This window comes from Podarcis muralis, chromosome 6 (genome assembly GCF_964188315.1).
Source record: "Podarcis muralis chromosome 6, rPodMur119.hap1.1, whole genome shotgun sequence".
NCBI classification, from domain to species: Eukaryota; Metazoa; Chordata; class Lepidosauria; order Squamata; family Lacertidae; genus Podarcis; species Podarcis muralis.
Window position 1 is genome coordinate 58,950,877 of NC_135660.1, and position 27,797 is coordinate 58,978,673.

At 39.7% G+C, this 27,797-nt stretch overlaps 1 protein-coding gene and 1 long non-coding RNA gene across 19 annotated transcripts in view; one reads left to right on the forward strand and one right to left on the reverse strand.

The window, feature by feature from the left end:
- Window positions 1-27,797, forward strand: part of LOC114597372 (uncharacterized) — an 89,540-nt gene that overhangs the window by 35,126 nt on the left and 26,617 nt on the right. Inside the window, exons 2-4 of one of the 2 annotated variants that reach the window (XR_013393223.1) lie at window positions 15,937-16,063; window positions 25,018-25,141; window positions 26,059-26,829. This is a non-coding gene — a long non-coding RNA (uncharacterized LOC114597372). Of the gene's footprint in view, window positions 1-15,936; window positions 16,064-25,017; window positions 25,142-26,058; window positions 26,830-27,797 lie in introns of those variants that run through there. The other variant, XR_013393222.1, reaches the window with a different exon arrangement.
- EBF3 (EBF transcription factor 3) overlaps window positions 10,816-27,797 on the reverse strand; it is a 166,288-nt gene continuing 149,306 nt past the window's right edge. For 6 of the 17 annotated variants that reach the window (XM_028729917.2, XM_028729910.2, XM_028729909.2 and 3 more), the window contains 5 exons: window positions 27,050-27,227; window positions 25,701-25,889; window positions 25,031-25,228; window positions 22,069-22,239; window positions 10,816-13,627 (listed from right to left, as the gene is read on the reverse strand). In XM_028729917.2, coding sequence (XP_028585750.1) covers window positions 22,106-22,239; window positions 25,031-25,228; window positions 25,701-25,889; window positions 27,050-27,227 — 699 coding nt within the window. In that variant the 3' untranslated portion in view covers window positions 10,816-13,627; window positions 22,069-22,105. The remainder of the gene's footprint in view (window positions 13,628-22,068; window positions 22,240-25,030; window positions 25,229-25,700; window positions 25,890-27,049; window positions 27,228-27,797) is intronic. The other 11 variants (XM_028729919.2, XM_028729913.2, XM_028729911.2 and 8 more) reach the window with 5 other exon arrangements.

The following is a 27,797-nucleotide window of genomic DNA, read 5'->3' on the forward strand; positions in this document are numbered from 1 at the left end:
GTATCTGTATTAGGTAGAGGGTCCACAGCTTTATTTCAGCTGACTCCAGCCAGTAAATATTAGTTTATAGCTGAAAACTAAAAGCCGTGTGAGTAATTTCCACATGAAAAACAATGTTTATTCCTTTTTATGCTTTGATAAAGATGTGGACTTTTTGAAAGGTTCCCATACACCTGAGAACTTGCAGCCTTTTAACAGTCTCCCATTCGTATTAACTATACATGACATATGCTACAGCCCACAAAAACTCCAGGTTGGCAGAATCAAAAAAATAGTTGTCAAAGAGAATTTGATATTGTGTTTTACAGCAAGGAGAAAGGAAAAGAGCAGAAACGCAGACTAGGAATGTTTACGCTCGTAATTCTGTTAAGATTTGACACAATTGAGGTTCCATTTTAAATGCTCTGTTAGCAAAATGGCATCGACACGACGGGAAGCTTCACTTTGGTTTTAAATACTTTTGGGTCCCTTCTCAAATTGGTATGCCAGATCTCAGGTCTTCCCACTAGCAGTGCTTATAGCTTCCAGGGAAGTGTGGCATGTTAGTTCATATTTCCACAAAGGAATTTAAACATGAAGACAGCCATGTCCAACTTCCATAGCATGGACTGAATTTTTGGTTGTAGGAGCCGTGCTAGTAATAGAATGCTTGAATCAAAATTAACCTACATATTTCAAACCCTCCCAATCTGGATTCCCACAACCCAACTCCGCAAGTGGCAGAAAAAATTACACCAGTTTATTTTCTCACGCTAAAAACCAATAATAAACCCTAAATACCTAAACCTCCCCTATCACCAACATAGAACTATTACATCGCCAACCAAGTGCGCCACATAATCCCATACGTTCTAGAAGATGAGACAAAACAATGGGTATACCTGGAGGGAGATCACTCTCACCACCAAGGAAATACAACAGGTGAATAGTAAATACATGTGATGCTGAAACAAAACCCCACACATACACTAAGTAGAAGAAGAGAAGCATTACCACCCCACCCCACTCACCATTCCCCCTCACTGCATGCAACACTAATGTCTCACAACAAACGGAACTGATCTGTAGAAAACACAACTTGAAAAAAGAGACAATGCACGTATTTTTGTAAACTAAGAAATATTTAATAAAAATATATTGATCTCACAAAAAAGGAGCAGCCCCATATAGAGCACCTTACAGTAATCCAATCACAGAGCATGGAGTCCCATGACCAAGTCATCTCTGTCCAACACAGAAAAGGCCCTCCTAGCCACTAATGCCACCTGAGGCTTTCCATGCTGACTTTTAAAGGGGGGAAAGGCAAACTATTCAGATCACACTTCCCAAGATTTGTTGGGAAGATCAGCGAGGGAGACAACCTCCTGCTCCTTACAAATTTTATGTCATGAGGGTCCTTAACTCTTCCTCCCTCACTTTTTCTGATTTTTGGTATTTATAACTGGCAATGTGAAACAACGGCATCTTTGTGTATAACAAAACACTCCCTCCAGAACATATCTTGCTGTAGATCTACTCATTTTGCTCATTAACAAATTGGCTTCAAAGTTACTGTCCTTGTGAGTTTTAGTAAACCTTAATTCATCCTGGTGTTTTGAATTCCTCATATTAGTTAATTCTATATTTGATTTATTGCCCAGTAGTTTACAATGTTTAATGTTTTGCTCCTGTTAATTAAGCTGCAACTCCTTTTTGATCACTTACTTATTAGTCCTTTGAGATAAGATTATTTTTTTGTGTATCTCATTGATATTTTAGAAATTGCTTTATTTCAGTATAAATTGATAGCTCCTCATTAGTGACTTGTATTGTTTTCTGGTTTTCCTTTTCCTTTTATATTCTGTATGCTCACTTTCTGAACTGTCTTGTGTTTTGTTTCATGGACTTTTCATAACAAGCTAGAAAACCTGCTGCAAGAGATCGCACAGTACCCTGACATTATTTTCTTTATTTTGAAGTGTCTCCTCATTTTCTGGGAACTTCTTAACAAGCTAGAAGGCCTATGTCCACATGAGGGGGGAAAATTAGCATTCTGAATTTAATGGCACAACAATGTATGATCAGCTACTACGTCTCTAAGCCAGAGGTAAGCAACATGAGGTCCTCCAGATGTGGTCTAAAATTCCGGTCACTCTGGACCTTAGACCATACTGACTGGGTATGATGGAAATCCAAAACATAGGGAAGGAACCAGGTGCTGGCTACTTCTGCTCTAAGTAGTTATCTGGTAATTGAGTCTTGATCCTGGATATGCTCAGATACAATGATGAGCTATTACATCTGTAAGCCAGGGTAAGCAACATGAGATCCTCCAGACGTGGTCTAAGTTATAGCTCAGATCCAAGCACACCATTAAGAGACATAGACACACGATGAAACCAATTGGCAATAAGAAGGTGCTGCAGAACACCCCCTCTTTAAAGACCAGTGGTAATTCTTACTCTGGCTCCTTCAGGTATAAATCAGAATCCCTGCTAGCAAGGCCTCCCAAACCCAATCCTCTGCCTTGTCTGCGATTGTTGTTAGCTTCTTTCTGCCATAGTGGGAACTTGATGGCTTGCTGCAGACTTCCTCTATACAACTAGACTTGGTTTTGGGGGATCTCACCTCCTTAATTTAAAAACCTCTTGTCTTACAAAGGCGAACCATCTAACAACAGAGGTACATATTTGACCAGCATAGGTTTGAGTAGGGATGCGTTCTAATTTCAAGACAAGACAAGCTCAGTTCTTCATTCTTTTTGTAATTCTCCTTTTTTCTGTGGAATTGTGGCCCGCTGCTGCAATATTTGCATTTTATTTTTAGTGAAAAAATAAAAACAACAAACCCTCTTGATACGTTACAAAAAAAATGTTTAAATAAATAAATAAATCAATCGTGCTCATCATTCTTCTGCTCTCCCCTACCAAAAGAGTAATTCCTATTATCACATGAGGTTCTGTTTGGAAGAAACAGAAACACTTGTGTGTTGTTAGCTGAGAGTGAAACCGACCCCAGTGTACTATGTGCATATCTCAATATCAAGAGTTGTGCCTCACACAACACAGAAACAGGGAATGCAGGGGTTTTTTGTGGCTGTCCTTTCCTGTTTTCCAAATTTCTCATATTGTCATCTAGATACTTGTATATACTCATTTTGCTTTGCAGTAGCTTCTTCTAAATCGCCGCTACATGTTTTTTTTATGAATGCACATTAAAAAAATTAAATCATTTAGGGCTAGCTCACATGTTTCCATGTGATGTCCCTCAAGAGAGTATCTTGTTTGAAGACACACAGCTATCATGTACAGTGGTGCCTTGGGTTAAGAACTTTGCTTCAGGATGAGAACAGAAATTGTGTGGTGGCAGTGGGAGGCCCCATTAGCTAAAGTGGTACCTCAGGTTAAGTCTCAGGTTAAGAACGGACCACCAGAACGAATTAAGTTCTTAACCCGAGGTACCACTGTACCACATTCAGCAATGTGGTTCCTGAAACTGTAGCAAATGAGAAATAGGCTGCCACATTTTCAGAAATTGCCATGAGAAACCCAGCTTATGTGCGATGTGTAAATACATCCTGGGGAACATTGTCGGGAGGCAAACCTGAGCATATTAAATGAGCTCTGTCCTTCCGCAACTTCTGTGCTTTGAGCAATGGGAGCCACATCTCATATAGGCCATGGTTCCTTATACTGTTTGCTGTAGAATAACCCCAGAAGTTCCAAGTCAACAGAGAAGTTCTCTTACTGTGACACTCGGGAATGTGTGTGCATGTAGGCATTTCACTATTAGAAATGCTTGCAGATGTTTACCTTTATGTATCACAGGGACAGAACTGGCTCTCATGCGTTTACATGAGAAAAAGTGACTGAGGCTTGGGCTGTGAGCATACAAACTCACCCACAGGATGTGAGCATAGTGTTTAGTTTCTAAAGGTTTGGCTTCACGTTGTAGCAATAGGCTTAGACTGCCAACATCCCTCCCATCTATGAAGTGCAAGGTAATTCTGTGGCTGAGTGTGGATTCTGGCACTCATAACCAATGGCAAAAAAGTGTATTGTTTTGCTTTTTTTAAAATCTTTCCAAAGATTTGTATGCAGAGTAGGTCTGCGCACAGAAACCTGTACTAGATCTACCAGATGCCTCGTAGTGTCTGTTTGATGTCAGAAACTAAGTAACAACTTAGTAATGAAGAATTAGGCAGAAGTGCTTGAACATGTGTTAGGAAGCAGCTCTGAGGAGATGGAATTACAGAAATAGAATTTCTTGCACATTTTAAGAGCCAGGGAATGTGAAGTTAATATCAAAGGCAGTGTGAAAACAGCTGCAATGTTTAAGTACACAAACGAATAATTCGAAATATGCATTGCGCTAGAATCCTAGTAATAAAAACTGTATGTGCAAACTTTTTACATCCTTTTCTTGCTTATGCAGTAGTCTCTGTGTCTTTTAATATACTTGTGACTGTTTGAAGACTTTGGTATTCTGACTTTGTGTGTTTTTTCCGCCCTCTGAGAAACCAATAGCGGTACAAACATTGCCTAATGACATAGTGACCAAAAAGGGGGGAAAGGGAAAATCAATTTGTAATCTGATTTGAGGTTTTTGATTTCCTCTGATGAGTTTAAATTTCATTAAAAGCAACCTTATTCATACATAAAAGAAATCCTTGAAGGGTAAAACAGGGAATTGTCTCAAAGAATCTCAACTCTTTTGTGCTATTTATTCATTGCATTAATTGTGAGGTGCAACATGTGGTGTCAGTTGGCAGATGTACTGTTATCAAGCCTGTGATCAGCGAAAGGAGGGAGCAAAGGCACAAGGGCTCACATTCAAAAATCGTTCTTTGGCATATTGACACTTTAGTTATCAACAACCCTTATTATCTGCTTAGAGCTAGATCACAGCTTGCTGGTGACATAATAAGCTACAAATCACTGATGGTGCCTTCTTTCTGCATTCTCTTAATTGTATGTATTCTCTAGAAAAAAAATATCATTGGGGCCTCTTGTCTTGATGAGAAATTGACATTTTCTGACTGATTATTTGGGAGCACTATGTGAGGTAGATAAGACTTATAGTTGTTTTAAAGGAGGGCAGCCATTCTTTCAGGGGCCTCTTTATTGCTCTAGTTGACCCACTTGATGAGTATGGATTTCATGAGGTCTTTTTCAGCATTTGAACTATAAAAGGTTCAGAATGACACCACCCCTTATAGACAAAAGATAACCTTGCCCTTTGAATATATTGATTCTTTATTAACTAGGCTGTTTAATGCAATGAAATGAGGCATTAGATTGAAGTCCATTTCAAGTGCTTTGAATAATCTTTAAAAGCTTGAAAGACTTTAAAAGGCTGCTCTACAGTAATTGGCATATATTTTTTAGTGTCTCCATTCCTTAGTTTTGATTAGAAATATAAAGATAAAAATTTCTTAAAAGTCCTTCTAAATTGACTTTACACTCCCCACCCCCATACCAGAGCTATTACTGTGTTACACATACTTGAGGGGGTAATTCATTCATCATTTCCACAAGACACAGGTACTAGTGTAACTGGTGGAAGTATTAACCCCTTTGTGTGTTATAGGTGGTCTATCAGCCTATGTCTTGTCATTTATAAATAGTTCTATAAATTAATATTTTTTTCTTATGTTTGCATTTTCTCTGTGGTGAATGTTAGCAGCACATCCATTTTCTTGTTTCAACATCTGAGATAAAGTCCTACAGAATAGTGTCGAAACTTTGCAGCCTTGAGTCTTTGCAATAGTCTTTGGAATGCACCTGATGATAGCATTGGCATTTAAGTGGCCATTCTTTCATGCTTTTCTGGAGGAAGAAGAGGAGGAGGAGTTTGGACTTGATATCCCACCTTTCAGTCCCCTTAGGAGTCTCAAAGAGGCTAACAATCTCCTTTCCCTTCCTCCCCCACAACAAACACTCTGTGAGGTGAGTGAGGCTGAGAGACTTCAGAGAAGTGTAACTGACCCAAGGTCACCCAGCAGCTGCAAGAGGAGGAGCGGGGAAGCGAACCCGGTTCACCAGAGTCCACCGCTCTTAACCACTACACCATGTGGAGGAGCTGGAAGTAGCTCCTCCCTCCTGTAAGGCACACATGGCTGTGGTATGGGCTGTCCCAAATTTCAGAGGCACTTCAGAAGTTGTTTCCAACCCTGGAAACAAGAACAAAACAACAAGGAAACACCAGGATGCATTTGTTCTGGGCATAAAGGGCTCTTCACATCACCTCTTTTTATTCTTTTTGGGGTTGGTTGTTATTTTTGCTCCATAGTCTAAGAAATCGAGATGATTTTTATAGAAGCTAATTAGGATGACAATGATATATTTGAATTCAAGAGCTTTAGTCTGAAACAAGCACAATATGTAGTGTTTCATAAAATGGGAGAAATACTCCCTGCGTTAGTCTGACATGCAAATCTGTGAGCTGTGCTATGCTGTGCATGAGAGCATTAATCAGAAATGGAGCAAACCACAATATCTAATTATATTATATATAACTGCAAATGTGTGCTAGTTACCACCATAGCATCACGAATCTGGGAATGATCTCATATAGAGCATAAAGCTGTCAATGTGTTCTAACCCTGATGGGTGAAGAATCAGAGGCACCATCATTCTGAATTACCAGTTTCTGGGAAGCAACAGTGGAGAGAGGCCTTTATTGTCCTGCTAGGGGTTTTTTTCCTGTGAGAAACAGGATGCTAACCTAGGCAGGCCTTTGGTCTGGTCCAGGAGGGCTCTTATGTTCTCAGGGATAATGAGTTTGTTGCTCTGCACTATGATAGACTCATCTATTCTCTCTACCCTAATTAAGAAACCAGGAAAGAAGAATCTGTATATTTGAGTATTAGTCCTAATGTTAATTTCAGAAGTGTTTAAGGTGTGGCAGAAAGGCAATTTTATATTTACTGAGTTGTGTGGTAGCCTTTAAAAAAATGTCCCACTTCATGTTCTTGCTTTCTAGACTTGATGTAGCTTTCGACATTACAGCAAAAGTTGACTAGCAGATGTCTTGATAAATGACTGTTTCTGTATTTGAAGATATCAAGTGGTTTCACGCATTAAAAGCAATGATAAGCGCATAATTGCCACTTTTCAATGAAATGTTTGAAGATACCATGAAGTAATAAAACAGTCTCTTAGATGTGTATAGCCTTACCTATTACAGTGGTGCCTCGCAAGACGGAAAACCCGCTAGACGAAAGGGTTTTCCGTTTTTGAGTTGCTTCGCAAGACGAATTTCCCTATGGGCTTGCTTCGCAAGACGAAACGTCTTGCTAGTCTTGCGATTTTTTTTCCACTCCCCCCCTTTTTTCTAAGCCGCTAAGCCGCTAATAGCCTTTTAGCAGCTAAGCCGCTAAGCCTTTAATAGCCACTAAACCGCTAAACCGCTAATAGCGCTAAGCCGCTAATAGGGTTGCTTCGCAAGACAAAAAAACCGCTAGACAAAGAGAATCACGGAACGGATTCTTTTCGTCTTGCGAGGCACCACTGTATTTTTTTAAAAGATAAAAATTGTTGGCCTACCTGTCATCTGTGAGGCCTCCTAAGACTCTCATTCACTGGCTCAGTTGCTGCAAATACAGTGGTACCTCGGGTTACATACGCTTCAGGTTACAGACTCTGCTAACCCAGAAATAGTGCTTCAGGTTAAGAACTTTGCTTCAGGATGAGAACAGAAATTGGGCTCCGGTGGCGCGGCAGCAGCAGGAGGCCCCATTAGCTAAAGTGGTGCTTTAGGTTAAGAACAGTTTCAGGTTAAGTACGGACCTCCGGAACGAATTAAGTACTTAACGTGAGGTACCACTGTACTGTATCATGGAACATTCACCAGCATTCCAGCTGCTCCTGGGGATGCTGGCAGCAAAAGAATTTTGTCCTGCAGGTTCTGTGAGTGTGAAGTGTAAGCTTTGTTTGGCTGCCAATCACCTCACAGAGGGGGCCTAAGGACAGGAGTAATGTGCAGCTGGCACAAAGTAAAGGAGGGAAGTGAAGTGTTGCTTGTGCAAGCGATGCTTAGGGCTGGGAAGTTAAGTGGAAAGAATGGGCAGCAGGAGGAGAAACGGGAGAACACATACTGGCAATGAAACAGAGATCTGGAGTGTTTGATTGTGGCCAAAGTGTGAGATAAGGAGGTGCAGAAAAGGTATTTGGTTCAGGAAAGAGAGGGAGGGAGGGGGTAAAAAGAAACTTTACACTATGCCTAGGTATTGAGAGCATTGACTTTCTGTGTTCTGTGGATGAACAAGAGAGCATTTTACACTGGCAGCCTGTGAATGAGTGAGCTAACATACAGCAAAACTCAAGAGATTATGCTGCTGGCTGACCTTCACATGGTGATTTGACAGATGTCCAGCCAAATTTTTGAACATAGGAAGCTGCCTAGTCAGACCAGCTTCCTGGGTTATTGCTTACTTGGGCTGGCAGCGACTCGCAAGGCTTTCGGGCAGAGGCCTTCCTAGCAACTACCTGAAATCCTTTCTCCAGGATGTGAACCCACTCTCGTGTTTGTGTACTTAAATAAGCATTTTGTAAAATGTTTTGCTATCATTTAATTCTCTCCCCACCCCGCAAGATTTGTGCAGGGTCTGTTGAACATGCTTGATATGAGACCAGTTTTCGTTGCTGCCTCAACCATTTGTGGTTTTTAAAACATGGTTGGAGTTGTTTTTGTGTTTGATGCTTTGATTCAGTTTATTGTAAGTTGCTGTGGGTTCTCAGCTGCTGAGTTAGAAAGGCTGCTCATTAACATTTGGTGTGTTGTTTTAAAGCATTACCCATCTTATTGTAGAAAGGAGTTCAGTGGCTTTGGTGATCTTTATGTGCATAAGTACATTCTACTACTAGGGGCTGCCTTTTGAGATTCGTTTGGAGGTTGCAGCTAGTGCAAAATGCACCCATGAGGATATTGACTGGCCTGGCTGGGTGAGATCATACAAAGTGGGTCTTTAAAAATCAAAAGTGGTTGTTTCTTTGCTACCAAGACAAATTCCAGGTGCTGGTTTTGTATAGAAATACATGTGTGTGCATGCACAAGCACACATACACAAATAGCTTAGGACCCAGTTATTTAAAGAACTACCTCTCCCCGAAGTTTTGCCCATGATCAGAGATCCCACAGGTAGGCCCTTGTGGTTATTCAATCACAAATAACCAGAAAACTCATGGCAGAGTCTTCCCAGTTATATCTCCTCTCGACCATCTCTTCAGCCCATCCCACTTAAAGTTAGCTGAGTGGTGACGCTTAGCAGCTTTCAGTACTGGTCAAAAACTATTTTGTTCCGCTAGTCTTTTGTATGAATCTTATTTGGCTTACGTTTCTGAGTATACCTGGAGAACTATGTTTATTATGGCTATCTGTGACCTATGGCTTTGAAATGTTTTTAATGAATTGTGTACTTGTGACCTGCTCTGAGATCACCCATGATAAAGGAGGGGATGTACATTTTATTTTTTAAAAGAATAGACATAGCCGTGGATGTTTTTTCTCCTGATTTGTTATGACAAAAGCAGGATTTGCTCTTCTTAGAATCTGATTAAATGCCCAGTAAAATGGAAATGCTTTAGTTGGTTTCTTAGATAAAGTGCACAAAATTTGAGCAATTAAGTAGATGTTCATGGGTCATCTATTTGCTAGGAAGGGAAGTTATATATATTCATATTTGTCCACACAGGGTCAAACTATTAATAAAGGGTTTTAAAAATGAATATTGTTTACTGACATACATAAATTGAACTTTGCTGACCCCTGACTTAGAGCAAAACGTTTTCAGCAGGGGGCTGGTCCACTGTCCCTCAGACCTTGTGGGGGGCTGGACTATATTTTGGGGGGGAAATATGAACGAATTCATATGCCCCACAAATAACCCAGAGGTGCATTTTAAATAAAAGCACACATTCTACTCATGTAAAAACACACTGATTCCTGGACTGTCCGCGTGCCGGATTTAGAAGGCAATTGGGCTGGATCCGGCCCCCCGGGCCTTAGTTTGCCTACCCATGCTCTAAGCTATTAAAACCCATATTGCATTAAAAGGCAGAAGAATGCAACAGTGTTTTGCATATTGGTGCTTTTTGTGACTAAAACACAGAGATGAGGAAGGGGGCTTGGGGCAATGGCTTTTCCAAGAAACTTTGGTGCCGTGCAATGAAACATCATATAAGTACATCATAAAAAGTAATGCAATTTTATTTGATGCCATTGTGGCTTTTGCACAAATAAGTCTTTATCCCCACCACCTGAACACATCTTTGTACTCTTCCAGTCACCTGCATAAGCATCATGATGCCCAGCAAAAGCAGTTACCTGGGTACACCCTAGTACGGAGGCGACTGCTATTGTTTAACATGTCTGAATTCACTTTATCACAGGGAGAACTCACACGTGCATATTTATCAGTGAATGAAAGCAACATTTAAGGCTACAGTCTTAACCTCACTTACTTGGAAGTAAGCCCTGCTGAATTCGACAGGTTAGGGTTGCTTAGGACATAGGATTGTGCTGTCAGTGTGATGTAGTGCAGGGGTATGTGACAAACTTATCACAAGTAGAACACAACAGCATTTTTTGCTTCACCTGACATCAGGACATCAGGAGGTCAAACACAGCAGTTTTCACTGGAAACAGCTCACAGAAGCTCAAGTGATGAAACATCTAGTGTTGTGCGTGAACATAGAAATGAACCCTTAGTTAAGCCTTGGGGGGGGGGGTGTACATTCTTAACACTTTCAGAATGAAATTAACAGTCCCAGCTGTTGGTGGCTTGTGTTTTTGGCTATTTTAATAATCAAACCTGAAAAATTACCAGAAGTGAAATTCACAGACAAGAAATACTTTAATTAAATATTGTGTAAAATGAACATTTTTATACAGTTAAATATCTGAAAAATGTACAGATAAAACAATCTTATTGTAGGGTCTTTAACAGTAAAATCTACCATTTAGTGAAGTTTTCCGTTTGGAGACAATGAAGCAATGAGTGCATTGACTAATTAATCTAAAACACAAACAGATTGCGTTTATGAAGAAACTTGCAAACTTTCTTAAGATGTACATATGACCTTTCTTTTTAAGATCAAAACCTTACTTATATAAAATAAAACTGAGGCAATTCAGTTTCAAAGTGACTTCTTAGGCTTTCCCACTTAGCTAACCTTATTGGCTAATTATTTGTGATATATTGTTTCAGTTTTCAAACCTTTTATAAACGTTTCCTGAAAATGTGCATTTTTCGTATTTAAAAAATGGTCCCTCCTTTTTGCTTAGAACTTTAATTCTGCTGCAGTTTGCAAAAAAATGTTTTTGCAGTGCTGCATTTACAAAGCATTTAGTGCAAAGGAAGAAAGCGGGGGACCAGCTGTCTAAGGATTGGCACTAACAGGCACGATATTATTGAAGAGGTCATTCCAGTTTATAAATTACAGTCAACGCTGTAGGTCTTGCTACCAAAAACGGGGTGGGTTGGAATCTGTAAATAAAACAACTTATAAAAATTGTGCACGATCCGAATTGCATCCAAGCCTTTCTCTCTGTTAAACAGTGCTGGGTTACAGAATATGCAGAGTGCAGCAGAAAGCAGACACACAAAGGAGTGACACAGTTGTACACCAGGGATGCAATCAACCAAGCACTGCTGTGGTCCTACAACCAGCCATTTTCATGGGGTTGGTAAAGCATCACCCCCCAATAGATGAGTGCAGTAAATTAGAAGATTGTACCCCAGGTTTGTGCTTTTTTTTTTTTTACACCATAAATCATCCAGATGAAGTAGCGATTAATTGTGGTGTAGGCCCATGATAAAACAGCACAAAAAGTTCTTCAGAAGTCTACTTTTAAGGCATCCAAGTAGTTAATGTGGCAAACACTTTTAAGTAAAACATCAGAAGTGGATTTTTATTACATAAGCTTTTAGGCCTCTGGTTCCCCCCTCCCTCCCAGTAAACACAGTTCAGCTATGTGGCAAAGTCATGGGGTGGCGGTAAAATGACTTTTTACAATCTTTTTTTTTTTTAAAGATAGAAAAAGAAAATAAGGCATGAGACAAAACAGGATTTTTTTAAAAAAAACAAAAATGCTAACACAAAATAGGAGAATCTTCTTTTTCTTGTGGCTGCATCACATGCACGTATTCTACTAGTATTTATTACAGCCATGTGGCACAATTCCGTTTTAACTATACAACAAACAACTTTATTTCAAAATCATTTGTTCAGATAACTTAAAAATAATATAAAAATAAACAATGTTTTTTCCCTCAAAACAACAAAAAGGATGGAAAGTCCAAACAAATAACAACTTTCTGAAATACAAATGAAATGAATGAACACAAATTTATTTTAACAGAAACACATGAAGGCAGCTGTTCTTGGCTTAATGCTTTTCACAGCATCACAATACCAGTCAAATGACGAAAAAACATACATACAAGGGGGGGAGAAAATGATAAAAAGCAATATACAAAATTTCAAAGATAAATACAATATTTATAATCAATATGTTACAAAATAAATTCCCTTGGTAGATTGCAAGTGTTTATGTGAAAGAAAGTGTTGTAATGTATGACTATTTTATTCCTTATCTTTATAAGGAATAAAATTTGCTGATCTAAATATTTAAGTGGATCTGAAAAAAATTCAAGACAAGTGTATAAATATTTAGCTACAACTTTGGCAAAATCACAAAAGTCTACAATTTTATAACCACATACAAAACACATTAGGGAAGAAGGATCTAGAAGTCAAAAGGACAATTTTCTGGTACAAGAAACATAGACTTCACAGTAGCCTAAGAATGCAATAGTATACAGTGCTAGCAAAAGTTGAAAAAATGTTGCAGATCACACTTGCTTAACAGGAAGCTCTAGCAGTGGAAGTATATTTTTTTAACCAACAGACAGTAGCATTTTTTTCTCTGTCAGTGTGCTTGTTGAAGGCAAGAGAATTCAATATCAAAGTTACAATTTCTAACTACAATAAGTTACAAAGTTCCATTTCCTTAAGATGAAGTTAAGCAATGATAAACCCTCCCACCCTCCCCAGCTCCCAAAATTTTCCCAAATCATATATTCATCCTTTTTTTTTCCAGTTTTGATGGCTCATACCTCCTTGGCCCCCTTTTTTCACCACAAAAAAATATTTCACATTATAGAGATACACAACCATTGTGAATCTAGTTATGAGTACAGAAAAATGTTTTGGAGGCGTTTTTCATCAGTGTTTCATGATAATCAAAATGGTGCATCCACAAAGTTTTTCCCGACACATAGCAAGTACTAGACATAGCCAAGACGTAATCAGAAACTTTATACAAAATAGGCGTCACTTTTTCCTTATTCTTCAGGATCAAGAAATGTGAAAATAAGAGAGAAGTTCAGTTAATAAAATGGAATAGTTCATGAAGAAGTTGATTGTTTGCATGTTGATTCTTAGTAGTTTAAATAAAATCTTTAAACAAAGTTTTTTTTTGTAGCATTTCAATGTTTTGCTGATTGTATTTTGAAGATACTGTTTCCATCAGCATGTCTTATATACTAAACTTGTCCCCTAAAAAGCTCATCTTCTGAAGCTTGGTGCTACGGTAGGTAAACAAAAATGAATTTACATTGGCGGGACTACAAGCCCAGACATAGCTGAAAGAAAGAGAAAAAGAACTATTAAATATGTGTATAAGCATTATTAGAACTTGCAAAGAAGAAGAAGAAAAATCCCACCATGCACAAATATTTCCCAGAAGTACCAACTTCCACAAAACATTTAGGGACATCCACCAAACCTATTTCACATAATATATGGGCTGTGATCCAGAGGACTGTGGCTGGGGGATGGGAGAATACAGCTCCTGCCGCTTTGCAGGCAGATATGTATGTTCTTGCCAAAGTTATGTGCTGGATTAGTGGTGTGAAACATTTCCACATGTGAAACATACCCTCTGCATGCAAGAGTATTGCACCAGGAAATGAGCTGTGATGCATACAGAAGTTGATTACTGCATGTAGATCATCATCTCTGGATCACAGAGCATGATAGGATATGTGTGTGTGTGTGTGTGTGTTTCTTAAAATCTGGGTGGACTGCTGATGGACATTTTCAACATTTAATATTACAACATAGTTTGCATGCAGTAGCTGCCAGACTGGTTTTGTCATCTGTTACTAGTATATCAGGCTATCCAATGAGGGAAGGGGTTTTCTTTTCCCCACTCAAACATTTTAAATTATTTTTAAAATAGGACTTTCCTACCAGAGCATTCTGTAAAGACTTCACTTTTAAAATGAAAAGGATTCTGACATTTTTTTGTGCAAAGCATCCTGCCTCCCACATGTGTGATATTTCTCTTAGCGTTTTGTTAATGGCAAACAGTGGCCCAGACTCCCTGGAGACTGCCTATGTTGACAGCTGAGAAACAACATGGTCACTTTTGGTAATGTCAGACAAGGCCAGCTCACTCACCAATCAAGGACCAGACACTTCTCAAGTTCCCTAAATGAAAATCTGACTAACCTTAGCTTTTTCTCTTTTTCCAAGCACTCAAGCCTAAGTGGAAAGCCTCAATTTTGACATTCTGTTAATTGTACTTTATCCTAATAGTATGCTGACTTTAATAAGTCAATGACTTTCTGAGATCAAAGTCAAGTATAGTACACCTGCTTTGGAATCTGTCAAAGCACTATAAAAAAGACATGAGATTAAAATCTTCCACTTGCTAGCTCAATTTGTTTCTTAAAAAATGCTTAGAACCCAATCCCTTGTTAGTCTGTGTGCGCCACACAAAGCTCAGGATCAAGGTACCCAGCAGTGATGCAAAGAGATCTGAGTCCCTTTGTTCTGGCACTGGGAACTGGCACCAGCCCCTGGATTTACGTTAGTAGCCACCACTGTTGCCACTTCAGCACTGGGAGAATACTATGCAGAGCACTTAGGAGAGACAAGTCATTTGGTGTCCCCCTGTGTCTTGTCCAAGAATGGGCCAGTAGACCCTAATGCATGTGTCAGCAAAGACCTGTAACAGGGATTTTCTCTGGATATTAAAAGTGATGGGGGCACACTTTCCTAATACTGGATGCTGTGGTAGCTGTGCCCTACATATGGTATATCAAGGGAAAGGCTGGGCTTGTTAAACAGGGAGAAGCTAAATTTTGTCATTATGTTCTAGTTATCTCCTTGGCAAGAGTATAATTTGGACTGTTTTAACCTTATGGTGTTTAAATTTTGTCTTGATCATTCTCATTAATTTATGTACAAGAAACATTAATACATTTTTGATGTAGTGATGCGAACTTCAATTTCCCAGTTCATTAATCTCAAAAAATATCAATTTATCTCAGATTTGCTGTTGCGGGTTTTCCTGAAAGCTGGTTGTATTTCTTATGTAATACACTCTCTTTGTCTGGCCACCCATGTACTGTGTATACTAGAGTATAAGCCGACCTGAATAAAAGCCGAGACACGTAATTTTAGCACAAAAAACTGGGAAAACTTACTGACTCGAGTATAAGCCGGTTCACCACACCGCAAACGTGGTGGTGGCGACAGCGGCGGAGGAAGAACAAGCAGCCCCAAAGGGCTCCTTTCGAGCTGCTCGTCCCTCCGCCGTCGCCTCTGCTGCTTGCAAGAGCAGGCATAGGAGCCGCGGTTGGGAGAGGCGCAGCACAGTGCCTCTCCCAACCATAGCTCCTGTACTGAGTCATGAAGCAAAGGTGGAACATAATTTAGGAAAGGCAGATAGGAATGGAGATAGGCTTTTCCTCTTGCCCGGGAGTGCCACAGACATGCTACCTATTTCACTAGCAGCCCCTGAACAGTTGATTGACCATATTGTAATAGATGCATGCCAGTGTGTCACAAAGGGTGACTCAGTAACCCTTTTACATGCATGGTCTCACTGACTAAAACTCAGATTCACGGGAGTAGTGGTGCTCATGGATTCCTTTCCCCACAGAACAGATGGAACAATGAGGATGAGTTGAATGTCTGTGTTGAGCAGTAGCTCAATGAATTCGGCTGCTGTACCCATGGACCTTTGGCTTGGGGAAGAACAACATGCAAGACAGCCTTCACCCTATGCGGTAAGTCTTGTTTTCTCATACAGTTCGCAGCTTGCTTGTAAAATACTGGTCGATTATTTATTTTTTCTAGGAAAAAACAATGCTGGGGGAGGGGTAAGTAACTTTTCTGTAGTTTTTCCACAGTGAATACTGCCAGCCTTAGATGTAACTTACGAGGTTAGGCAAATCCTGTACATGAAAGTTTTGAGCATGCCTTTGTTTACATGGAAAGATTAGTCACAGGCTTGCAGATGGAGCCTAACAACCAGACTCTCTTCCATTTCGACCCCTATGTGCCACTGCTTGGATTGCAGCCAGTTCTTGCCAGCTGTGAATTCCCCCAATATGGCAGCGTTCCAGTATATTTAGCTCCTGCACAATGCTGCCATCAGGGCTGGGAGAAACAATGCCAAATGATGGGGGCACAGTGATGTGCTGCTCACAGTTTTCGGCCAGTAAATGTTCCCTTGTGGTAACTGCAGCTCATTGGCAAGGGATGGAGCAGAGCCTTGGCTATCTGCGGCAGCAGCGAGCTCTCTCTGCCATTAATTGACAGCAATAAATACTAATAACACTATTACCATTTGGTAGCAAGTATTCTGTTAAATTAGGGCCAACAGTGGTGAATGCAACATTCAGCCAATTTTCACCTTCCTGTATTGCCAGTGAAATAGCTGCACAGAAGAGGAAACATGGTTCCAATAGTCTCCATGACCCATTTTTTAAAAAAATGTCTATAAAATGCAGTTTAGGGTTCAGTTTAGTTGGATATTCCTAAAGAGGCTGATGCCCTTCCTCACCATACTTCTGGGAAATTTATTTTCTCCTGAAAAAATACAGATGTTCTCCAAAATATACAGTCTTGCAGACAGGGCATAAACTCAAAGGCACTATTACCAATGCCATCAAACACACAAGCTGATTGCTGTTTTCAGCGTACTAGTGACAACCCAACTTGGGCGACCAGAGTTTTTGACTGGCTCAAATACCTGTAGAGGGAAGGTTGCTAGATTAACTTGGACCAGGGACTCTTTCTTAGCCTAACCTACCTCACAGGGTTGTTATTAGAATAAACTTGAGAAAAGCAACACCCTGATCTCCATGAAAGGAGAGGGAATACAAATGTGATGTATAAACAAATCAAGCAGGATGTGCTCTGAGCAGATATACAGGAAAACCATTGGTCCCTGCTAAAGCATGTTTCCAAACAGTCTTCAGTGCACACACACAGCTACATATCTTTCCTCTTATTCATATATACAGTCCCACATGCTCATGCATATCTCTTGCTCCTGTTGCTAATAAACCTACAAACCCCTTCTCCTTATTAACATATGCAAACAAATGCATACTCTAATCACCTTTCTAAAAACTGAGGCAAAGTTGACATGAAGAGACAGCAAAGCATAGGTTTCTGCCAGATGCACCAAAACTCCTGATGTTACATATTCAGTGCTGTTCATACCGCATAATCTTTTCTTTCTTTTTTATTGGGTTTCTGAACAGGGACCCTTCACTCTTTCAGCATCTGCCCACACCATACTGAACCTTCCTTGGCTCGCTCACAATCCTTAGATAGTGCAAACCATGGACCGTAAATCTGACACTATCAAGACCCCCTTGGTTTTTGCCTGTGACTAGGGTAGAAGGCATTCACCACAGGAATACCAATTACATATAAGCCACAGGTTGGCTACATTTGGTCTAAACTCTGAGCTCATGCATATCTTGATATGACTTAACCTCATTTATTTATAGAGCTGCTTTCAAATGTATGAGCCTTTGATCACTGTCAGGGACAACATTATTTAGATACAGATCTTTCATTTTTATACTGAACCAAAATACTTAATTTTAATCTGCAAAAAATATATATTTAGAAATCAACCCAAATTTAATATGTGAAATGTATTTTAAAGGTATGTGGTGAAATATGATTCCCACAAGTTTAGTTTCTGATTGTCGCGGAAATAGTCTTTTTTCAAAGTATTTGTCTGCAATATTCTTTCATATTTTTCACTATTGACAAAGCAAGTAAAGTAATTTAGTCTTAGGCATGGTAGAACTAATAGCACAACACTTGGAAAAAAGTAGTATGCTGCTTGCTTATGTTCAGGAAATATAGTGAGTGAAATGTAATGGTGACAAACTATGACGTGGACTTTCATGTTATACTGCAAGGAAGAGCAAATGAAAAAAAGGATATTGTTTGGTCTGAAAAAGCAGAGGAGATTTACGCAGTTCATGCTGTTTTATTTATTTTGGCAAAGAATGACTCGAGCTACCCCAGTCATGCAATCTGTAATTCGCATGCTCACCTGGAAGGTGAATTAACAATTGTGCCCTCAGTGTGCTCCCAAGTGGCAAACTAGATAGTGGCACACACTTGTGCAAACTCTCCTAGCTTAAAAGTTTTTGTGGCTACAGAAGGGAGAACCCAAGATAATTGTGTAAGTCAGTCATTCAAATGCTGCTTTATATTAGCACTTGGGTTAATATAGTGGCAGTGAATATATAGTTTGAAAGAGAGGACCAATGCTGTCATATCAGCTTCTCTCTGCCACCTGCCTTCAGACTTGCACAGTGGTGTCAAGGCCATTGCCACCACAGTCTGGTTTTCTGTATCCAGAAGAAGTGGAAGCAATGCCAGGGAATTGGTCCCTGAAATCATTTCTTGTTGAAGAGTTGGAAGGCATTCTCTGAGCTCCTGGGTTCCAAGTGTCAGTGGAAGAATGTGAGAGGAGATGGGCAGGTGACATGATTATATTGTGAGTGACCACACCTTTGGTAATTGTCTGCAAGGCTGATCTGTGCATTAGACAAGCCAATAAATGCCACTGTGTGTGATTCAAATCTACATACCATTAAGACCTAGTTAATAGTGTTCATTATGGACATTTCTGACTAGAGTTTCTCACACTTGTGTCTCCCGGTCTACAACATTGGTACCCTGCACGGTATTTGTAGATCAACATAGGTATTAGTTTTGTGCATGCAGGATGGAAGGAGTGCAATAAAGACTATCTGGTGTCTTAGCGGGAAGGAAATGGAACCAAATATCTTAAATCCATAGTTTTGCTGGCTTAATATCCCAACTGTGTTCTTTTATTGTAGTTATTGGGAGTTTGAAACAGTGGTCATTAGCATTGCTGAGGAAGCAGAATTCCCAGCATGGGAGGATTATCTTATTCCTGTGCCTTAACCCTACTGTATTGAGCACAGGAGAGATGCCATAGCAGAAGCACCATACCTGAGGCGTTAATTTGCTTTGCTCATTTAATTTTTAAGGTGACATGAAAGCAGCAGCAAATGTACTGCCCTGTTCTGTCTCTGCATGGGAGCCCACAGAAGACAAGGCAGCCCCTTAGGAGAGAGCAGGCTAGCCATAATCTGTTCAGGTCGGAGTCACAGGACCATGGATAGCTCTAAACTGGTAATTGCTCTGACAAGATCTGGAGGACAGCTAAAGCCTTCCACCCCTCTTTACTCAGTCTGCCCTTCTCAGATTCTGACCACTTCCTGAGGAATGGAGATACTGTATACTTAAAGCGGTAGTCTTCTGGCATGGAGCTCCCACCTTACTCACTGTAGACACTGATAAGCAGGGCATTGTGAATGTGAGCCCCCCTGGTGTAAAGAGTACTGGGTTCTCCATGGATTTTATCTCGGGAGGTTCCACTCCAGAGGTCTTTGGTTCAGTGGGATATTAGCTGACAGGTTCTGGCTCAGGCTCGTGTCTGAGTCCAGGTCCAGCTTATTTGAAAATTGTGCTGCCAGTCCTCTTGACCTGGCAGGCTCCTCCTCTGTGTCAAGCCACTGCTCATGGTTGGGATCATGACACAAACTAAAGTTTGCTAACCATTCCTAAAATGCCATTGTTTGCTTCAGCTGAAATTTGCTTAGCATACGGTAGCTGTATTTCACATAATGACCAAAAAAATAATAATTCAGTGTTCAGGCTTCAAGCACATCTGTGATTGGGCCAGAACATACATCATAATCAGTTAAAACCAAACTAGTTTTTAATGTGAATGTGCAGCATGCTGGTACAAAATGCTGAAAAGTTATTGCTCCACTCCTCCCATGCTCTTGCCATGCAGCTGAGAAACAAGCTAGGATTTCACTTGTTGTGATATCAGAACCTGGACTCGCGTTTTGTTCCAACAAAGAAAACCACAAACAGAAAGCAAAGAACAACTCTTGGTTACCACTTGTAGTTTGTTTGTAGAGAAACAAACCATGAGCCTGGGTCTGGACATTGTGATAGCCAGACTCTGGATTGTTTCCTGGTGGTGTAGCAGAAGTAGGGAAAAGCAGAGCAATAACTTTTCAACAGCATGCACCAACACATGGAGTATTCACATTAAATCACAATTGATTTTTAACTGTGTTTTTAATGTAACACGTAAACCAGGCCACCATTGTTAACGTTTCCTGGTCAAAACTAGGAACTATAGTTTCTTAAAATAGAATGTGAAAGCTTCTCATCTCCTCCTCGTGGCCACGTCAGAGGAGGAGCAGGGAAGGGCAAGAGCATGAGGCTTTCATGTGTAGAATGATAAGATATGGTTTAGCATTATGTGCAGGTTCGTTTTTGGACTGCTTCACACGTGTGTGTACATCACTAAATTGCAAATGGTTCAATGACTAAATTCCTTTTGCTGAAAAGTAATTTGCTTAAGTGAAGTAAAGTTGTGGTTTGTGATCACTGATAGTACATTCAAACATGTTTGATGCATTTGATTCCCAACTTCTCTGGCTTTCTGCTTATGGCATGCTAGATTCAGGACAATTTGGTTAAATGAGTTTGTATGAGTAGGGACAATTCAAACATGAGTGTGTACATGGGTGAGCTTCCCTTTAAGTTAGGGAGGGTGTGGAAAAGATCTGTGGGACCTTTCTGGCTCCATAAGAGTGGCTGTAAACATCCACCTCTCTGATGCCATCTGAGCTGTTTAACACAAGATCAGTTTATTTCATCACCACAGCTGAAAAACTATGATTTCTGAAACTATTAGAATAATTTTATATTAGCTTATATTTGTCACCAATGCTGTATTTCAAATGCTGCATTTTTTTGGACAGCAAAGTAATTTGGGGGAATGGTTTAATGTGTCAGTAAGAACGTCAGGCTTTAGAAGTGACCTAGAAGAGACCAGGATTAATAGGATCCTAGTGGCAAAGTTTAATTGTATTTGCCCATCAAGCTTTAATACTGATTTATTAATTGGCAAGATAAAGTATCAAATACCCAATAAGTCTGTCTTTTTTTCTTTACTTATTTACACTTTTGTCAAACTATATAATTAAAAACAACCACACAATTTAAGCACTTAGGTAGGTGGAAAGAAGTTTGGATATTCGCCAAGGGCCACCAAAAGACAGCATTATGGGCCTCCACATCATTACAGTCTCTAACAGAATAAAATGGAGGTTGAACCTACCAAGTATACATTTGGGGCCCATAAGGGAAAATCCTATTTTCTTTTTTTCAAGATGCCCTGTTCACTGTGTTTCTTTCACACACCCAGGCAAATCATGTCCTTGGTTTACTATCATATAAATTGAAGGTCTGTCCCTGAAGCTACCCTCAAGAGAAATGTTAAAGGTGGAATTATCAAAGTAACTAAATGGTTTAGGAGCAAAAGTTTCACACATGCTGCTTTAGTACATTAAAAAAAAAATAACTTCACCCCTGGTTTGTCTGTAATAATAGAAGCTACCTATGGATGTGTGGGTTACAATGAAAGCATTTTGTTTATTTCTAAAATTTATATACCTGCTATTCCAGCCTGTGGTGTACATATCTAAAATAACTTCATCCAGCAAGCAACACAACAAAATCCAAACCTAATGATGGGACAAATACTACCTTGCATTTACATCGGAAAGGCCCATATGTACCTCACTAGAAAGAGAAGTGTAGGTCAGTCTTTCTCTCTGGTGAGATACGTTTATTATGCAATCTTGGTTTTCATGTAGGGCTGCTCAGTACTGGACAGCATGGTGGGGGTGGCGGAGCTTACCTGAGCTCCAGTCAGTTGCGTTGATGCAAATGTACTGTCAAGGACCCTGGATTTCACCATACCAAGCGTCCCACTGCATTTTCCCTCTAGCTTCTGGTAAGTAGTAGCAACATGACTGACCACAGGTCAGGTGAGCATCCCCTTCCCCACCATGCGAGAGATTTTTACGATCTAAAGAGAAACCAGAGTATGCCATCTGCAACTGGGACTGCTTTTTAAGGAAATACTTCCCGTAAAAATACCAAGGTGGTACGTGTGTGATTGCCTCATTCTGCATGCGGTTTTTATTCCCCACCCCACCCCAAAAAGCCCACCCTCTGACCCAATGAGTATAGGAAATTTTGCTCTTCAGAATTCTGGAAATTTGTTTTGTTGCCCTAGTGCAGCTGCAGCATTGGAGGGATGTATGCATTTAAAAGTACTGTTGATAATATATTCTTTCATAACACTACGCTTCCATTCCCCCCACCTTACTTACATCGTTAGAACTGGCCCAAACTATGTGCATTTTTCTACAGAAAAACAATTCGCTGTGCATAGGTGCAATGGAAGTTTTGTAATCTCAGTGGTAAGGAAAATCTGAGGAAAGTCTGTGAATTTGAGGTAACTCTTGGGAACAGACAATTATACTGATGCAGTCAAGAGATACTTATTGGAAGAAGGTTTACATATTCAGTAAACTGTATTCATAATTACCTCTCACATTTCCTGAGATCAGTGGTAGATCTTGGAGGAGGAGGCCTTTAAAGGATTCCTAAATTGGTTTGGGGTTTTTAAACTACAGCCAGGAGGGAGGAAGAAAGGTCTGAGGCACTGGTAAATTTCCAGAGACTCCTGCATAGAACAATGGGAGAAAGGAGGGATTTAGGGTCTTTCTCCCATGATGCCACAGAAAAGGGGAGGAGAGGAAGTGACTTGACATATTTCCAGTAAGTGGGAGGGGAGGAGCTGAAAGAGAAGAAGTGGGAGTGATAGAAGTTAAAGAATGCAAGGGATGGTGGAGATCATGAAGGGAGAACCTGGTTTGTCTTCCAACCCTGAAAACTCAGGAATTCCCTCACCCAGCTAGGGTGTGCATCAACTCAGATTCTACAATCTGCTATCCCAAGTGTACCTCTCAATTCAAATGTAAAGTTGGGTGTGTGATTATTTCCTCACAAGTGGAAGCAAAAGCTCTGCTCAGGAAACATAAATTGGGATGAAAGGAATACCCCTTTGCTAAACTTTTATTGAAATGGTTGCAGATTTCTAACATAATTTACGAACCCTGAACTTTGGTGGCTTTGCACCTTACATTTGTTACTAAAGTTTTTGTTCCGCTTTTTAAAAAATTAGCTAGCTTCACCAAATGCATATTTATTTCAAGAGAAGAAACAATTCTATTCAGAGGCTCCTGTTGAAGTAATTCGCGGGTAAACAAGCAAACAAAGTTTGCTGGGGTTATGCATATGTGTTTAGATGATAAGGACCAGAGATTTCAAAACTCTCAACACTTGCTGATGCTTTAATGACCTGATCAGAGGCAAACAAGGAGTTGCCTTTGGCCCACTCTGACAGACAGGTGCTTTTAGGCAGCAATCCTGTCCAGCCTTTTCACCAAAGACTCTGTAAGTACAAATGTACCTGCATTTCTTTGTGAACCTTAGGATCTTTTCAGTATTGCAGATTATATTCCTGATTTTTTAATCTTAAACATTTTTGTATTCTATTTTGAGTTCAAACATTAGAAAAATAGAGTAGCAAACAGACCAGTTAGTTGGTCTGGACAGCTTGTATATTTCCATCACTGGATATTTTACAGGTAATTGAGATAAAAAAAATCCCTAAGGGGTAGCATCTTTATTGGCATAAATTAGATTGATCTCAAGTCGTTTTCCAGTCCTACCAATGATATTTATACATCTAAAGGTAAGCTCAGTGCTAATGTTGAAATATGAGGATGATGATATTCTCTTTATAAGACAAAGAGCCTAAAATGTAAATGTATGTCTTTGTGATCCAGGACTTTTTATTCTTTCCTGATACTCAGAAAGTGAATGGTGGCTGCAGTGTAAATAAATCAATACTAGTTCTGCTCCGCTCCACCCAGGCTGTGCTGTGTTAAGTGCTTAGAGCATGTTTTTTGGTGTCCGTTAAGAGTTACAGTTCAGGCTGGCTCAGTTGAAGCAGGTTTTGGTCCTGCGTTGAAAAAGGTATGGCAGTGATATACATGCAAAGCAGTCTCTTTAATAAGAGACTTTGCAGTTGTTTCGGCTCCCTCTATAAATTTTCACACTTAGTATTAATGACTGCAAGTGGCTATGTAAATTCTACAAGCTATTTTATAGTTATTTGTCCTGATTTTCCTCTTTTTATGGACAGTTTAGCTGGAATAAGTTCCAATAAGAGCACAAAAACCTCATTAGGAATCTTGAGGGTGAACAAAAGCTACGTTGGAACAACAGCTTCAAACGTCTGTAAGGTTCTTCAAGTTTCAAATAGCGACACAAGTAGGAGAAGCAGCACATCTTGAAATGCTGCCGATTAAAATGTGTCTATCAAAAATGCATGCAGTATAAAGAAGAAAAAGGAACACATCTGATCTGTGAGAGACATTCAGGGTTGTGTGTTTATTTTAAAAATTAATGCACGAAACCTTAAGGGGAAATGCTGGAAAAACAGCTAGTATTTCTTCTAATGCAAAGCTTAAAGTTTAACCACTGATATGGTAAAATGGTTGGCTGCTATGTTTTGTGCTACTGTATTTAATACCAAGGTCTTGCCCCTGCAATGCAAAGCCATTTAAAAAAATAAAAAATAAGCACCTCGTTTTTGAAGTCTGGGGTTTTGTCTTTTAATATTTGCCAGTGATAAAAATACTTCCTTTTCCCTTTTAGATCTAAAAATGTTAGGTTCTAGTGTTTTGTTTTTAAAAATAATAATCTGCAATTACACAAAAAAATGATACAGAGATCCAGCTCACCTTGAAGTCCATTTCCATTTGCACTGGTGCAAGATGGTGGAGGAGAAGCTTGGGGCCTGACAACAGGAGCAAAGGCGCTCTTTTGTTTCACTGCAGAGATGACATTGGCAGGTGAGAATGAGAAAATGCCGTGTGTACTGCTACAGTTTGAAGGGAGGGTGACCGAAGAGGCTGCCATGGTAGGGCTTGACGGCACTACTGCAATAAAGCAAAAATAATCAGGACTCATATTGTGGATTTTATGGCAAACATGGAGGGAAGGGGGAAAAAGAGATTGATAGGGCCTTGTCTCTCTTATAATAGCGGGGGGAAATTATATATGAAAAAATAAAAAGCTTTGGCTTGCCACACTCTGGATAACAGGCAAACTCTTTTGTGTTGGACCTTGGTTGCACATTTTGGGTTGCACATTTTGTAGTCCAATCTAGTTCTCTTTTTTTCTTTTCTCTTTTAACCAAGATTATTGTTTGGCATATACCAATATATTTGCCATGGTTTTTTTAATTGGTTTTTGTTTGTTTGTTTTTTAAATGTCCAGCCTCCAGAGTCACCCCTCCTTTTATCCAGTAGCTCACATTGTAGAAAAATCAAAATAAAGTAAATATATATATATATTGTAACAAATAAAGAATCTATGTAATGGCTACATGTACCAGAAAAAGACACTTACTGCCATAAGGGGAGTTAGCTGAAGAGCCATTAAGAAATCCAGGGGAACCAGGTACACCAAGATTGGGCATGCCAGCATTGCCATATCCATTCATGCTATTGCTGACTGTGTTGTAATTGGACTGCTGAGGAGTACTGCTCGGAACATATCCTCGCGGGGAAACACTGCTTGTGTTGCGACTGTAACCTACTGTGTTAGGTGGGGAGAGAGAGAGAAAGAGAGAAAAACCCATCCCAAGAAAATGGTTATTATTTAGGGGGGTGAAGGGTTTCCCTTCCGCGTCATACATTACACACTTTTAATTGATTGCACAGCTTTGGTCTAAGTTGTCTGCTACTGCCCTATCATCTCTTTACAGTTCAAGATAACCTTATCACGCCAACCCTACTTAAATCATCGAGGATCATTCCGTGTTGCCTCTGCTCCTGGCAGAGAAAGCCAACAAAAAGCTTCCTTCGATCCAATTGTGTCAGCTTCCGTCACATTTGTCTTTAGTGGTAATTATCAGGCGGCTTGGTTGCTGGTTTGTACCAACATGCTGAACGAACTTTCAGCCTTTTCAGGACTTCAAATGCCAAAATTGGCAGAAACAGGAGGGGAAGGGCTAAAAATAGAAAGGAAAGACCTGTTTGCTGCAAAAAGCTGCTTTTTACTTTAAGCTTCAATGTTACAACTGATATTTTTACACACTAAATATAAGCAAGTGCTCCCACTGGGTGCCCATGCTTCAGTGAAAACCAGCCTGGATTTATTTATGATATCAATATGACACAAGTAAGTTCAACAGACACACATAATTTGGACAGTAGCAAGAATTTAGTGGCCCTGATCCAGGAATATTACGCTGCAATCCTATTCATGCTTACAAAAAATTGAGTCTCACTGCGTTCAACTGGACTCACTCCCTTATTAAGCACGTTTAGAATTGTGGCATCAGACAGAACGTACTTGCTCTGTTGCTCTGCAAGGTTTAGGCACAACTATCTTTCGCTATATTAGAGGTTAATATGTTTCTAATTAATCAGTTATGTTATAAGCAATAATATAGATTATCATGTTTCATAATAATAATACTTATGGCTTTCTTCCAAGTAAATGGCATAGGATTCCAGCACCGAGTGGACATGTAGAAAATTGCACTGTTAATTCTTATAAGCTTTTGTATTTTATTCAATATTTTCAATAAAGATTCTGTATCGTAAAGCAAAAAATAAACTTCATTGAATATAATTGGCACACCTCTGGTTAATTGAATGCATGAATCCTACTGAAGAAAGAAGGTGGAACATACTGATCAACGTCAAGAATATACAAAACTTTGGATACATAATTATTAAAACTTCACATACCTTGGTCATTAGCTTGTGATGTTTCTGAAACATTAACTGCTAGCTGGCTGCTAAATGAATTTACTCCCATCATGCCAGTATGAGCTGGGGTGTTGGCAAGTGTTGGAATCTGATTGTGGTTGCGTGGCACACTGTATAATGCTTCTGCAATATCTGCTGCTCGTTTCAGAATTATTTCCTGCAAAATTGTAAAAGAATTAATTTCAAGTAAGTAATACAGTGTGCTTGTTTCACCACATACTCTAATTTTGTGGTGCAGGTTAATTAGTAGGCACTGATGGATGCCAGTGTTCTTGATAAAAGTTTACAGCCTCTTTCATTTGGCAAACTGATGTACATATTCCTGTAAACCTTACCAGTGGTGACTCTAAAGAGATAAATAGTACAAATATCCCATCTAGCATTTTTGCTAGTGTGGCATTTAAAGAAGAAAAAAGTACTTTACTTGGAAAATGCAGCAAAATTATTTCCAGTAGTTTGCAACACAATACACATTTATCTGCCGCGTAGTAATTTTAGCTAGCGATTTCCATTAGCCACCAATATATTGGACCACGTTTAAGCTTAAGCATTTGGCGCGTATATTGGTACTTCTAGTTACGAACTTAAATCATTCCAGAGGTCTGTTCTTAACCTGAAACTGTTCTTAACTAGAGGCGTGCTTTCGCTAATGGGGCCTCTTGCTGTCGCTGCACCGCCAGCACACGATTTCCGTTCCCATCCTGGGGCAAAGTTCTCAACTCGAGGT